General features: G+C 39.7%; 1 protein-coding gene across 2 annotated transcripts in view; it reads left to right on the top strand.

The window, feature by feature from the left end:
* The window catches only part of LOC124804712 (phospholipid-transporting ATPase ID), a 538,289-nt gene that overhangs the window by 414,332 nt on the left and 108,817 nt on the right, over nucleotides 1-15,140 (top strand). For both annotated transcript variants that reach the window (XM_047264976.1, XM_047264975.1), the window contains exon 11: nucleotides 3,830-3,939. In XM_047264976.1, the coding sequence (XP_047120932.1) occupies nucleotides 3,830-3,939 (110 nt within the window). The remainder of the gene's footprint in view (nucleotides 1-3,829; nucleotides 3,940-15,140) is intronic.

The following is a 15,140-nucleotide window of genomic DNA, read 5'->3' as shown; positions in this document are numbered from 1 at the left end:
GGAAGTAATTCATGTAGTGAAGCCCTGGCTCCACCACCGGGACAAGGATTGGTACCGAGCAACCATACATGCCCTTGTTTTGTGCTGGAGGAAGACCATAGAATGGGATGGAGATTACATGTAGATAAAACACCATTCTTTCGTGTGTGTAGTTCTCATTATGTTCAATAAAGAGTTGTTAAAGAAAGAAATGTGATGCATTACTTTCTGGGCAATCCTCATATTATTCATTTATTAAGGCAATAAAAAAGTAGCTACTTATTTGCAAGTGAATCCAGGCATTTTTGCTGGAATACTTTCCCCTCTGTGATTCACATATGTTTCACCTCACATCATTGCAGATTTTATTTTATTGGCTTTATTACATTCTGGTTGATTAACTTTCTTTCACTTTTTTCGAATTATAGCCTTACTCTCCAATATTATTGTCACTTTTGGAAGCACACATTGTATGGTAAAATAATCGGTAGTTGCTAAAGGCAACATATAATACAATGCACATTTAATGGTATGGAAAACAAGGACAACAATCAAATCCCCACAGTTGCAGCATATTGTTTGTCAACACAGCCAGTGACACCATCTAGTGGTGTGATTAGAAAGCATTGCAAATTTGCAACATCGGTTTGTGCTGCCACCAAAGTTTCATTTCCAAGGGAGCGCGAGTCAAAACTCATGATTCTTCTTTTTTAAAAGGGCAGGAATCATTCATTGATGCCACTATAAAAATAACTGTTTTTCAGTATCTCACAAAATACACACTAACTGGTGAACAGGAGCCCTTTTAATATCAGTTGGTGCACCTGTTTATGAAGTATCTGAAGCAGTAGTAAATTAAAAATCATCAAATTTCTGACTGATGCTCCTTAAAAAGATATAAGATACAAACATTTTCCACCTCATTTCTATGCTTAAGTCATGAAATGGATTTGTCTGTTGAAGCGAGCAACATTGGAACAGTGCATTCCTCATCTAAGTTTTAGCTTGGAGAGACAGTCTACTGTTTCAGTATTCGTGGCCATGATGTATGAGAGTACTCTGCAAGATTCTGTGTTGACCTTCTCACTAGGGGTCGACTATGTATCGTAACAACCAATTATCCTCCTACATTCTACTCAATTATTACTTCAATTACAAGCATGCAGGCAGTAATGTAGCAGGTTTTGGTAGTGAATACAGGTAAACGGAAGACCACAATGTGAGACTGACTTAGCTGGAGGTGCACATTTCACATTACGTGCAAAGATATCCCGCCGTGGAATCACTGTGTAGTCGCTTGGAATCAGTGTGCACTCACTTTACTTGTTATTGACATCCTCGTGATTCTGAAAGTTCCCACCTGTGTGCTGCCTCCTGGGTTTCAGCACCAAAAATGTTGGGAAACGATTATAATGCTAAGTTTGAATATCGACCCAATTAACTTTCTTTGCACAGAATATCTGTATCACAGAGAGTTAAACCTCATGACACTGACAATTCAGAATAGTGCATTGCAGAAGAGTCATTTCAGCGATTGTCCACTATACTCGTGGAAGTAGAAGTAATACAGAGACTAAGGCAGTGTTTTTGTAAGAGGGAAGAGTTGTGAAGGGTAAAGAATTGAATTCATAATTAGCATTAAAGAACCAGTATTTTTAAACAAAGCTTTGGGCATGGTGGCATTTTTGTGCTACAGGTCTTGTGGAGAAAGCTATTACTAGCCGATCATTATAAAATTTGTGGGGATGCTGCAATAGCTTAAACTTCTGTCTCTATCTTGCCGTTGAGGACTGACATGTGGAAATTTAATATCTGTTTTCCTCATACTAATGTGAAGGTTATCAGTTATTTTTAAGTACATAAATTCTGCTTTCAACGTGAGATGCAGAAAAAAAAATGCAATGTAAAGTACTATATTAAATATGTTACATCTTTTAACATTATGAAACAACATCGAGTGCCCGCCACAATGCTTTAATAACTGTAATGTAAGTATTCTGAATAGTTCCTGTGAAGTTGAAGAATAGTAAACTAGTAACAGAAGCGAGTAAATATTTCAGTAAGTGATTGGGTACAGCTGTTTGTTCTATAGTTGATTTAATATAGGATCATAGTGTTCAAAAATATTCAAAATGTATAAGTTTAGTTCTTCTAAAAAATTTTAGAATGTCTTTCAAATAAACATAACTGTAACAGCAGGAAAACTACCCTACCTTTAAGAAATGTTGGTTCCTTCATCATGGAGGAAAGAGGATTAGGTTTGCAGAGGTTAGAAAAGAGCAGCAGCTTACTCGCACTCATTGATGAGAGGGACATGTCTACACTCTATATGAAGGGAGACAAAAATGAAGTGTGAGGTTTCAGAGATGGAAGAAGATCAAAGATAGTACTTTGGTAAGCTCTGAGTCAGTTTCAGTCCAGAGATGGTAGGAGAGAGAGAGAGAGAGAGAGAGAGAGAGAGAGAGAGAGAGAGAGAGAGAGAGAGACGGGGGAGTGGGAATTACAAGATAATAGAGAAAATAAATAAAGGATAGGTACGTATCAATGGAGTGGTGAGATGTGAAGATACGTTGGCGTATGAGTTGCCATCACTGGGGTTCAGGGAAACTAATATTGGGTGGGTAGATTTAAATAGTCTGTATTAAGTAACAGGCACCCATGTCCCTCGAGTCATGTTGTGCAACATGAGCAGAACTAAGTCTTGAGTGTTCTGAAGGTAGGCAGTTCTTCTATATCTGTTCAAGCACTCAGCCAGTTAATGTTGATGATTCCTATGTAAAATCCCATGCAGTGAATGAATCTTACTTTGTAAACAACATATTTAGTTTCAGATGTTTCTCTGCCTTTCGTATTCACTTGAGAGTCACTGAATGGGCATAAAACTACTGCCCATATTTGGAATGCTAAGTACTCAGTTGCTGAGCATGCTCTATAGTGTGAGTCGAGGGACCTGAGTGCTTGCTGCCCAACATGAACTCTGGATTATCTCATCTGGTACTGGCTGTTTTTGAACTTCAGAGATGTCACATTTTTCTCCAACATATCCTCACATCCTGTCACTCTTGTGGACTTAAACTCTGTTAACATGCACTCCAGTTAATTCATTTATCAACTCAGTTGTTTTCTCTCTTTTTGAATTGGTTCTCCGTTCCTCCCCCCCTCTTCTCCCCTACCCTAACCTTCCTGTTTCATTTTTCTCCATTTCTTGTTCTGCTTTCCTCCTAATTCTCACTGGCAGTATAAATTTGATTCTCATTTCTTTCCTGTTTATCTATCTTCTTTTCTCTATGTCCTTCTATCACCTTAGTTTCCTCATGTACTCGCAACACGTCAATTCGTCTTATCCAGCTGTCTGAGTGACTTGACCCCTATTGCTAATTTATCCCAACATACCAATGTTTCCTCCCAGAGGAAGGAAAGGAGAGTTCTCAAAGCTAAGCTATTTTTACATCTGTCTGTTGACGGTACTTAAAATTTCACGTTCTGAAGGTAAGTATTGTGAAGCAATTTGTCTTTTTTTATTTTATAGCTTCCACAAGTTAATTTTTCCTTTGGAACAAATAATTATGACTCTATGATGGAGGCATAGAGAAAAGGGCAAAATTTCTTGGGAATCTAGTAATTGCTTTGTTTATTTTGTCCTCTCCTCCACCGCCTTCCTTGTGTACATTTTGTTGATTTTAATTTGTAATGTGTGCCCTTTAACCCATGTTACTATCTTCTGTGATTCTGAACTGCAGCCTACACATCTTACCAGTTGCCAAAGGCAAGTAAAAGTTGGGATCTGTGGACACTGTCCTACACAGGCAACAGAAAATTAGAATTAAGTTGTTTGCTTATTTATTTGCAGGGAGATTAGAGTACCAAGCCCAGTCTCCAGATGAAGCAGCACTCGTATCTGCTGCTAGAAATTTTGGTTTTGTCTTCAGAGAGAGAAGTCCAAACAGCATTACAATTGAGGTAAATATATTCATTTTAATTTTTTTTTGTCAGGTATTTTTGGAACTGTGGAGTTCAAACCTGAGTAAATGTATTAGTCTGTCACTTTGTTTTTTCCGAAACACTGAAAAAGTCTTGGTTATGTTACTAAATTTTAATACTACGAATATGAGCTTTGCATTAATATCAATACAAATATAGAAGATCTAAAATGGTACTTGTAAATACATAATGCCAATCAGACGTGTTGTGTGTGTTGTGAATTGTGTTTTATTCATCTCGTGACGTACATTTGCAATCCATTTGGTTTGCATACAGGAGACGTGTCAAAAATTTATAAAACAATTATAATGATTTTTACATTAATAAATAATAGAACTATAATAAATAACAACACTATAAGGGTATTTCTTGGAACGTGTAACACATTGTACCAATCTCAAATTTCCAGTTTGTCCCGCATGAATTCATCCACTGAGTAATAACACTTCAGTGTCAGTACCTCATATAACTTTCTTTTAAGTGAACCTAAATTCATCTGCATCAGCTTGTTCCCTTTTAATTTATTACAAATTTTCATTCCCATGTATTGAGGTCCCTGGGTGTACAGTCTGAGGTGGAGGATGGGGAGCATAAAATTTTCTTTGTTTCTGGTATCATGAGAATGGACAAAATGGTTTCCCTCAAATAATTCATGTTTGATGTACAAAAATATAATAATCTCATGTATGTATAAGGATGGCAGAGTTAATATTTTAAGTTTCCTAAATAATGGTCGACATGGTTTTTTGTGATTTGCAGTGCCCATATTTCATATGTTGTTGTTGTTGTTGTTGTTTTTTTTTTTTTTTTTTTTTTTTTTTTTTTTTTTTTTTTTTTTTTTTTTTTTTTTTTTTAATGGATTTGAAGTAGCTTGTATATTGCAACAATGTGTGCCTGCCAGCTCAGATTTTTATATCTACATTTATACCTAAGAATTTGATTGAGTCAACTTCTTCTATACCTTGGTTTACAATCTTAATCTGCTCACATTTTGACTGTTTGGTTTTGAACTGCATCACGTGAGTCTTGGATATGTTTAGATTCAACCCGTTTAGCTGTGTGTGTGTGTGTGTGTGTGTGTGTGTGTGTGTGTGTGTGGGGGGGGGGGGGGGGGGAGAACAAGTCTTGCCAAAGAAAGATTAAGTATCAATAAAAGTAATGCTGGAGATTTGGAAATAAGAGTGAATGTGGAGCTACATTGTCTTGTTTTGAGACATAAAGAAATAAAAGTTTGATGCCATTGAGATGAGTTGAAAATGAATTGCTGACAAGATGCTGGATAATTCTGATGTACATCTTGTTGTTTTAGTATTGTTTCTTTGGAAATCAGCTTTTTGAGGCTTGAAATTCTTCTTTGATTTCTTGTATGCTCCACCAACTATACCTCATATAGTTCCGTTTTAGCTGTCTGTGATTCTGTAATGTATAATATAATTTTTTATGTTTAGTTGATGCTGGAATGTTGCTATTTTCTTTTTGTGGAATTGGATCAGTTATGAGTTTTGAAGATTTCTTGAAGACATTGGAATAAATGTGAGCACTGCACACAATACAGTGGAGTAAAAGCTGAAAATTTGAATTTGAGTACCGATGTCCTGTGTTACTTATAGAAGTTCATTGTTAGTGGAAACAGAATGTTGTTGTTAATATTAGAATTATGATTATTATCTTTCCTCTTATAAAGATGAAAACCTGTCCTGTAGAATAGTATAATAATCACACATTTCTTATGAGTTCAGAATGTCTGTGTGGATCTTTTAGATTTTATTTCATACAGAAAAGAGAGATGGTTAAATTTAAAAGGGAAAGACTAGTGTTGACAAACACAAAAATAATACTTACATACACTCTGGTAGCAGGGGCCGTGGATGTGGGGACTGTGCTGTTTTTTAGGTTACAGTGTCTCGGGCAATTACAGGAAGGGCATCAGTGCAAAAGGGTGCAGCGGAAATGCAGGACGAGAACAGACATAGCGAGAGGTGGTATTGTAAATTGTAGCTGTGTTGGGAGAAAAACCAGAGCACCAAGTGCTAAGTGCTAATAGAAAGCACTGAAGCTCAATAGTGAGAGATAATGTAAGCAGTTGAAACCAGAGATAAGTACAGCAAAACTTTTTACAAAGGATCTAGAGAGAGAGAGAGAGAGTGAGAGAGTATTGTCTCAAATGTGAGACTGGACTCCTGATTACCTGTCAGAAAGGTCACAGTTCATTGTAATTGATGGAAAGTTGAAGAGTGAAACAGAAATGATATCTGGCATTGCACAAGGAAGTATTAAGAGCCCTCTGCTGCTCCTAATCCCTATAAATACTTTAGGAGACAATCCAAGAAGCCATCTTAAATTGTTTGCAGACAGTGCTTTTATTTACCATCTAATAAAGTCACCAGATGATCAAAACAAGTTGCAAAATGATTCAGACAAGATGTCTGTATGGTGTGAAATGTGGCAGTTGACCCTAAATACACTGAGGTGACAAGCCAGGAGGTATCTCCTTTTTACAGGCATAGTGCAGCAACTATGTGCGGCATGGACTCGACAAGTTGTTGGAAGTCTCTTGCAGAAATATTGAGCCATGCTGCCTCTGTAGCCATTCATAATTGTGAAAGTGTTGCCAGTGCAGTATTTTGTGTATGAACTGTCCTCTCAATTGTGTCCCATAGAAGTTCGATGGGATCCGTGTCGGGGATCTGGGTGGCCAAATCATTCACTCGAATTATCCAGAATGTTCTGACATGGCACATCGCCATCCATAATAACTCCAATGCAGTTGGGCAACGTGAAGCACATGAATGGCTACAAATGGTCTCCAACTAGCCAAACACAATATTTTCCAGTCAATTATTGGTTCATTTGGACCAGAGGACCCAGTCCATTCCATGTAGACACAGCCCACACCATTATGGGGCCGGCACTGGCTTGCACAGTGCCTTCTTGGCAACCTGGGTCCATGGCTTTGTGGGTTCTGCATCATACTCAAACCCTACCATCAGCTCTTACCAACTGAAACTGGGACACCTGTGACCAGGCCACAGTTTACCCATCATCTAGGGTCCAAACGATATGGTTACAAGCCTAGGAGAGGCACTGCAGGAAATGATCCCCTGTCAGCAAAGGCACTTAAGTCAGTCATACGCCGCCGTAGCCCATTAACACCAGATTTCGTCATACTGCCCTAACTGATACATTTGTCGTACATCTCACATTGATTTCTGCAGTTATTTCATGTGTTTTTGCTTGTCTGTAAGCATTTACAACTCAACACACGTGTCATTGCTCTCTGTTGCTAAGTGAAGGCCATCAGGAACTGCATTACCTGTGGTGAGAGGTAATGCCAAAAATTTGGCATTCTCAGCACACTCTTTGACACTGTGGATTTTGGAATATTGAATCCCCTAATGAGTTCTTTAATAGAATGTCCCATGGATCTAGATCCAATTCTTCCTCAATCCTCATCCAAAGTTTGTGAATTCCCATTGTGCATCCATAATCACATTGGAAACATTTTGATAAATCATACAAATGTGAAGACTGTGAATTCAACTAAATACTTATGGATTACAATTATGAATAATTGAAACTGGAATGATCACATGGTTAATATTGTGGAGCAAGTGAACTAAAGACTGCATTTTACTGGCAGAGCATGGAGAAGATGCAAGAGGTCTACTAAAGAGATTGCTTACACTACGCATGTCCATCCTCTTCTGGAGTACTGCTGTATGATATGGGGTCTGCATTAGATGGGACAGACGGAGGATGTTGAAACAGTTCAAAGAAGGCAATTTTTTGTACTACTGTGAAATAGGAGGGAGAGAGTGTCACAGACATGATAAATGAGTTGGGATGATATTTATTAGAACAAAGACTTTTTTTTTTTTTCTTGTTGCAAGATCTTTCCACAAAATTTCAATCGCCAACCTTCCCTTCCGAATGTGAAAATATCTTTTTGGTGCCCCTGACATAGAGAGAGATGGTCCTGAGTATTGTAATAAAATAAGAGAAAACAGAGCTCACACAAAAAGATTTGCATGTATTGTTTGAAAGTGGAACAGTAGAGAAATAGCTAGAAGGTGGTTTAATGAACTGTCTGCCACACACTTAATAGTGAATTCATCTGACATGTGCTCCTATGACTTGGCAATCCAACAGGCCAATCGATGAATATTCTTATTTACTTTATTTTTTATCACTGATTTCTGTGTGAAATCACAAAGATGTATGTTAGCCTTTTTATATTCAATACACCTGTTATCACGCAGCTCATAATGTACATCAGTTTCTATCTATATACGTTCTACATTCCTACTGGGTAATATTAATATAGCAACATCTCTAAAATGAGGCCAAGGTCTTTTGGTCAAGGAATGCTAAATCAAATGGATGAAGAGACACAGAATAGACCTGATCCTGTATTATACTATCAGTAATTGATGTGCATCAATCAGTTTAACATGGTTATTAAGCCGAATAAAGAGTCAATAATTATTTGTAACTACAAATATCATATTGTGTTACTCTTATTTTAAGAAAGAGACATTGAACTGGAGGTGGAATTTTTGTTTTTAAACATTTTTTTCCTGCTGTTTGTAATGTTCCTATACAAACACATCATACCTTGGCATTTCATAACTAATCACCAAAACATGAGAAAGAAATTAGTTGCTGAGTACAAGATTAACTAAAATTATTATCCAGTTTCATAAAGTGTTATGCTGTATTTTATGACCATTTTAAAAAATGTTCAATTTTGTAAGGTTGAGCACAACTGAGAAGGCCATTTTGATGATGTGTAGCAGGTGCCCACTGTGATGAGTAGTGTGACTGGGAATGACTAAATTGCAGTAAAAACTGTTAGTTTATTAATTTTGAACTAAACTCAGTACCCTGACAAAAAATAAAAACATTGACAGCCGTCCTTATGATTTTATTTTATTTTGTCGCTACCAGTTTCGACGCTTCATTGCATCATCTTCAGGCTGTTTTCATGCTGTACAGGTTGATACGATCCCCATGCATAACCCATCAGTTACCAGCATTACTGGATTCGCAGATAATGTGTCAGCACTCCAACCATCAACATTATCTGCGAATCCAGTAGTGCTGGCAACTGATCGGTGATGGCTGGGGATTGTATCAACCTGTACCGCATCAAAACAGCCTGAAGATGATGCAGTGAAGCATCGAAACTGGTAGTGACAAAGTAAAATAAAATCATAAGGACGGCTGTAGGTGTTTTTATTTTTTGTCACGATAGTAAACGACCGTTGTCCCAGAGACGTCCTGCTAAAAGGATGGATGTACAAAAACATAAACTCAGTACAGCTTCATAGGATCACAGTCCACACTTGAGCACAACTGAGAAGCCCATTTTGATGATGTGTAGCAGGTGCCCACTGTGGCAAGATCTGTGATCATTGGAAGTGGTGATGAGATGGGAGGAGCCATGGATAACCAGGAGCACTATACCACGAGGCTGTGGGCTCGTGGGCTGTCAAGAGTAGTTGACTGACGTCCAGTGGCTGACGATGCCAGTGAAGGCAGAAGATGGCGCCATCTTGTGCCCCCCCCCCCCCCCCCCCTCGGCCTCCCCTTCCGAGGTAAAGCAGGGGCGTACCTCTGTGCATGTGATGGTGAAGTGCAACAAACCAGCCCTGCATATACATTTTAAACAGTGAAAAGAAAATATAGCAGAGGTAGAGCTGGCCAGGAGTTTCCACGAAGTGTCAGCCCAAGGCCTGGAAGAATGCGTGACAGGATTGGATTGCACGGTGGGATTGGCGATACCAGCAGGGAGGACAACAGTGGCTAGGGGTGGTGCTGAGAGGGCCGACCGTGACAAGGCTAGTGGTAACTGCAGAAGTGGCTGCACAGATGGCCACGGTGGTGCCGGCGGAGATGTTTGGGCCGGCCGCAGAGGCAGTGGTGGTGAGGGCAGGCTGTGATAGGGCCCGAGGCGACTGGAGGGGCAGCAGTAATCAGGCTGGTGACGACTGAACCGTAGCTAAAGGGGTGACAATGAGAAGTTTGTGTCCAGTATTGTTGTGCGCAAGGGCTGGGATGCCAGAGAATTCTGAACAATAAACAGAGTGCTGCACAGTATGATAACAATGCAACAGACTCGACAGAAGCTGGACTGGCTTGTTGTACATAAACTCCTGAGCACTCTGTCTGGAAGCTGGTCCTTATCGAGCCCATTCGGACACTGTGAGAGTGACTGTAGATCCTGAGTAAGCAGAGAGAGATCCTGCAGCAGGCCCAGAATTGCCTGACACTGGAATGGAAGTGCCTTAGGCAATGACAGCTCCTGCAATTGAACAGACATGATACACAGAAAGAGGAGAAATACACCTTGGAACTACTGGAAACAATACAGACCAACAACATCGTGCAAGGGTATGACCATTAGAATCCGCACAAATGGAGTGTCTGAACTGTGCTGAAGAGAGAACATTGCCCATTACTTTCTTCTACTGAGAAATGTATACAGTAACAGCAAAATGAACTCCTATTGAAAGCGAGACAACCACACAAACGAACACACATATGTAACCCAAAATGGAACAGTCCATGTCCTATACACAATTAGTCACTCGCACTGAGGTAGATTCGAATGCAAACTGTCTCAACACAATAACATGAACCTGAACTGGCACATAAACAAAAATGCGTTTGTTGGGAAAACACAAGAAGAATTGAGAAAGAATGAAATCAAGCTCCAGCAGAACTGAAGAAAGACACATCACTGAAACATATGTGAAGCAGCAGCCTCATCATTCCTATTGTGTCTGGGCAGTGCCACGCTCGGGAAGAGGGCTGGCTGTGGCAGCATCAGGACTACATGTGCAGGAGATTGGCAGCTAGAGGCAAATGAGAGCTGGAGCTGCAGTCAGCAAACCTTTACCAGGTGCTTGAGTTTGTGAATTGTGACCAGACCACATATTGAAAATCCACATGATCCAAGAGTTTCACACCTGGGAGAGTCGGCCTCTTTGCCAGTGGTATATCCTTAGCTGAGTGGTGCAACTGGTAGAGGTTGAATTCACCTGTTGAAATACAACTCTACTTGTTTGTTTTATTAACCTGCAACTAAACACGTCGCAGCATCAGAGAATGACAGTCCATGCTTGAGTACAGCCGAAAAGCACAGCTTGACGATGTGTAGCTGGTGCCCACAGTGGCACAACGATTGTCAGAAGTGGTGATGAGCTGGGAGAAACCGTGGATGATTGGTGGCACTGTATCATGAAGCTGTGAGCTCCTGGGCTGTCGAGACGCAGCTCAGAGTGTAGGAGTGGCTGATGAATGTCCAGCGGCTGATGATCCTGGCAAAGGCGCGAGGAACTACAGCAGTGCAGATGTGATGATCCAAAATGTAGGTTGCTGTTAGCCTGGAGCAGGAATGGCTGTTTAGGGACTGAGAGGTAACCTAAGTACCCATCAGCAGAGAAATAAAGATGTGGCTTCACATGGACTGTGTGTACTCAAATAGGTGTCAGCGACTGCAGCACTGATTATCACGACTAGTACCGACGTATCATTGTGGCTTGCAACTGCAGATACTGTGGCAGTTGTCGGAATCTTGGCAGTAAACAGCCCAGTGAATTTTCTGTTGACAAACAACCTTTCGAGGTGAAGGATTGACCAAAATACAGGTTCTCTGTCCTGCATATACATTCTCAAACATTAAAAAGAAAATGTACTATATAAAGTGCTCAACCAAGCCACATAACAACCTGTGACTCTACAACTGAGATACTGAGATACTACCAAATTAGAATCCTTCCCACCCCCCTCTCCACTTCTTTTCCCAAAAAATGAATCGTGAACTAGTATTTTCATAAAAAAAAAAAAAAACTGTATTGGGACCTGGAAGACTGATGTGGACGGTTTCATGGAATAGCAACTCAAATAAAAAAAATGGTAATAAAAAGAAATTTGAGGAAGATGAAGATTTACACATGTGCTTTCTTAGTCGGGACAGCTGCCTATGACAGCATCTGACAGGACACTTACTCAGTATCATCAGTGTCCTTCCATATTAGAAATTGCTATGCTAACTGACAACCTGTTGAGCAGCATTTTCTTTAAACTGTTCTTGGAGTAATCTAATTCTCTTTGAATAGAAACTAAGCAAACCTGCATCAGAAGAATCTCGATTGGCATGTGTCGTGTTCAACTATTAGTTTGACCTCCCATAAACAAATTCCAAGAATCTCATCTTTGTCAATGTTTCCTTCCCAAAGCTGAAAAAAGTAGCTAAATGGAAAACATTAAAATTTCTGTGCAAAACCTTTTCTATCTTTTCCCAGCATTGTGTGGAATTTAGCAGATGACATTTGTCTAGAATATAAATCATGAATTCTGCTTTGGACTTTAATAAATTCAACTATTGCCAGTGTTAGTTCCCGATCCTGAATTTTTGTGAGTTATATGGTCTCTCTGTACCCTGCTGTCCCCTTTCAGTGCTTTTCATTGTGATACATCATGATGATATTCTATGTACTGTGTGAACACACCATTGTTTGACAAGATGCGACCATGGTACCCTGTAACAATTGATCACCAAAGTAAATCAACCTTAAATGATGCCCCACAATCATTTTTGGATGAGACATAAACTTTTGTTGGCTGGACTGTCTGCATTTCTGATCTAACTGCTGAAGACCATTAAAATGTCGGAGTTTCTAGTAGTATTCTTACCTTAAGGTTTGACAGCTGTGATGCCTGTTTCAGCCTTTCATCAAATATAAGGCACAGGGACCTCACATAACCATTAATGTGGAGAATGACGTTATTTAAAAAAAAAAACAAGCATTACAGTAAGGTTACTACAGACATGGCTAAAATGGGCAAATACTGTTTTTTTCAGTAGAAAATGTAAAAACATTTCTTGCCATTCCTCCACTCTTGGAAATAATAGTTATAATTGAGAAGTTGCAGTTTTGAAACTGTAGGAAGATCTGTAAATCATAAAAACATTATAATAGAAGGAAACATTCCACGTGGGAAAAATTATATATAAAAACAAAGATGAGGTGACTTACCGAACGAAAGCGCTGGCAGGTCAATAGACACACAAACATACACACAAAATTCAAGCTTTCGCAACAAACTGTTGCCTCATCAGGAAAGAGGGAAGGAGAGGGGAAGACGAAAGGAAGTGGGTTTTAAGGGAGAGGGTAAGGAGTCATTCCAATCCCGGGAGCGGAAAGACTCACCTTAGGGGGAAAAAAGGACAGGTATACACTCGCACACACGCACACATCCATCCACACACACAGACACAAGCAGACATGTGTGTCTGTGTGTGTGGATGGATGTGTGCGTGTGTGCGAGTGTATACCTGTCCTTTTTTCCCCCTAAGGTGAGTCTTTCCGCTCCCGGGATTGGAATGACTCCTTACCCTCTCCCTTAAAACCCACTTCCTTTCGTCTTCCCCTCTCCTTCCCTCTTTCCTGATGAGGCAACAGTTTGTTGCGAAAGCTTGAATTTTGTGTGTATGTTTGTGTTTGTTTGTGTGTCTATCGACCTGCCAGCGCTTTCGTTTGGTAAGTCACCTCATCTTTGTTTTTATATGTAAATCATAAAATTATCAATAGACAAAAAATTTTCCTCTGGACCCTTCACCATATCATTTACACGGTGTGTAGATACAGCTGGAGGCTACCATTCTCTTTCACCAAATTTTGTGAGAGTATGTCCCCTGTTCAATTAGAGATTACCTACTATAAAAGGAAGATTTTAAAGCAAATATGCAAACTTTCACAGCAGCTGTAAACCTGGCTGTGTGTACTATGTAGTACCAGAGGTGTGTCAGAATAAGAAAAAAAAGGGGGGGTTGGGTGGGAATTTAAGGAGATGGGACATGGATAAACTGACTAGACCAGAGGTTGTACAGAGTTTCAGGGAGAGCATGAGGGAACAACTGACACGAATGGGGGAAAGAAATACAGTAGAAGAAGAATGGTTAGCTTTGAGGGATGAAAAAGTGAAGGCAGCAGAGGATAAAGTAGGTAAAAAGATGAGGGCTACTAGAAATCCTTGGGTAACAGAAGAGATATTGAATCTATTTGATGAAAGGAGAAAATATAAAAAATCAGTAAATGAAGTAGGCAAAAAGGAACACAAACGTCTCAAAAATGAGATCGACAGGAAGTGCAAAATGGCTATGCACACATGGCTAGAGGACAAATGTAAGGATGTAGAGGCATATATCACTAGGGGTAAGATAGATACTGCCTACAGGAAAATTAAAGAGACCTTTGAAGAAAAAGGAACCACTTGTATGAATATCAAGAGCTCAGTTGGAAACCCAGTTCTAAGCAAAGAAGGGTAAGCAGAAAGGAGGGAGGAGTATACAGAGGGTTTGTGCAAGTGTGATGTACTTGAGGACAGTATTATGGAAATGTAAGAGGATGCAGATGAAGATGAAATTGGAGAAATGATACTGCTTGAAGAGTTTGATAGAGCACTGAAAGACCTGAGTTGAAACCCAGGAGTAGACAACATTCCATTAGAACTACTGACGGCCTTGGGAGAGCCAGTCCTGACAAAACTCTACCGTCTGGTGGGCAAGATATATGAAACAGGCGAAATACCCTCAGACTTCAAGAAGAATATAATAATTCCAATCCCAAAGAAAGCAGGTGTCGACAGATGTGAAAATTACCGACCTATCAGTTTAATAAGTCACGGCTGCAAAATACTTACGCGAATTCTTTGCAGACGAATGGAAAAACTAGTAGAAGCCAACCTTGGGGAAGATCAGTTTGGATTCCATAGAAATATTGGAACATGTGCGTCAATACTGACCCTACGACTTACCTTAGAAGCTAGATTAAGGAAAGGCAAACCTACATTTCTAGCATTTGTAGACTTAGAGAAAACTTTTGACAATGTTGACTGGAATACTCTCTTTCAAATTCTGAAGGTGGCAGGGGTAAAATACAGGAAGCGAGAGGATTTTTACAATTTGTACAGAAACCAGTTGACAGTTATAAGAGTCAAGGCACACAAAAGGGAAGCACTGGTTGGGAAGGAAGTGAGACAGGGTTGTAGCCTCTCCCTGATGTTGTTCAATCTGTACATTGAGCAAGCAGTGAAGGAAACAAAAGAAAAATTCGGAGTATGTATTAAAATCCGTGGAGAAGAAATAAAAACTTTAAGGTTCACCGATGACA

Source organism: Schistocerca piceifrons, chromosome 7 (genome assembly GCF_021461385.2).
Source record: "Schistocerca piceifrons isolate TAMUIC-IGC-003096 chromosome 7, iqSchPice1.1, whole genome shotgun sequence".
Lineage (NCBI taxonomy): Eukaryota > Metazoa > Arthropoda > Insecta > Orthoptera > Acrididae > Schistocerca > Schistocerca piceifrons.
This window is presented reverse-complemented; position numbering and strand designations above follow the sequence as displayed.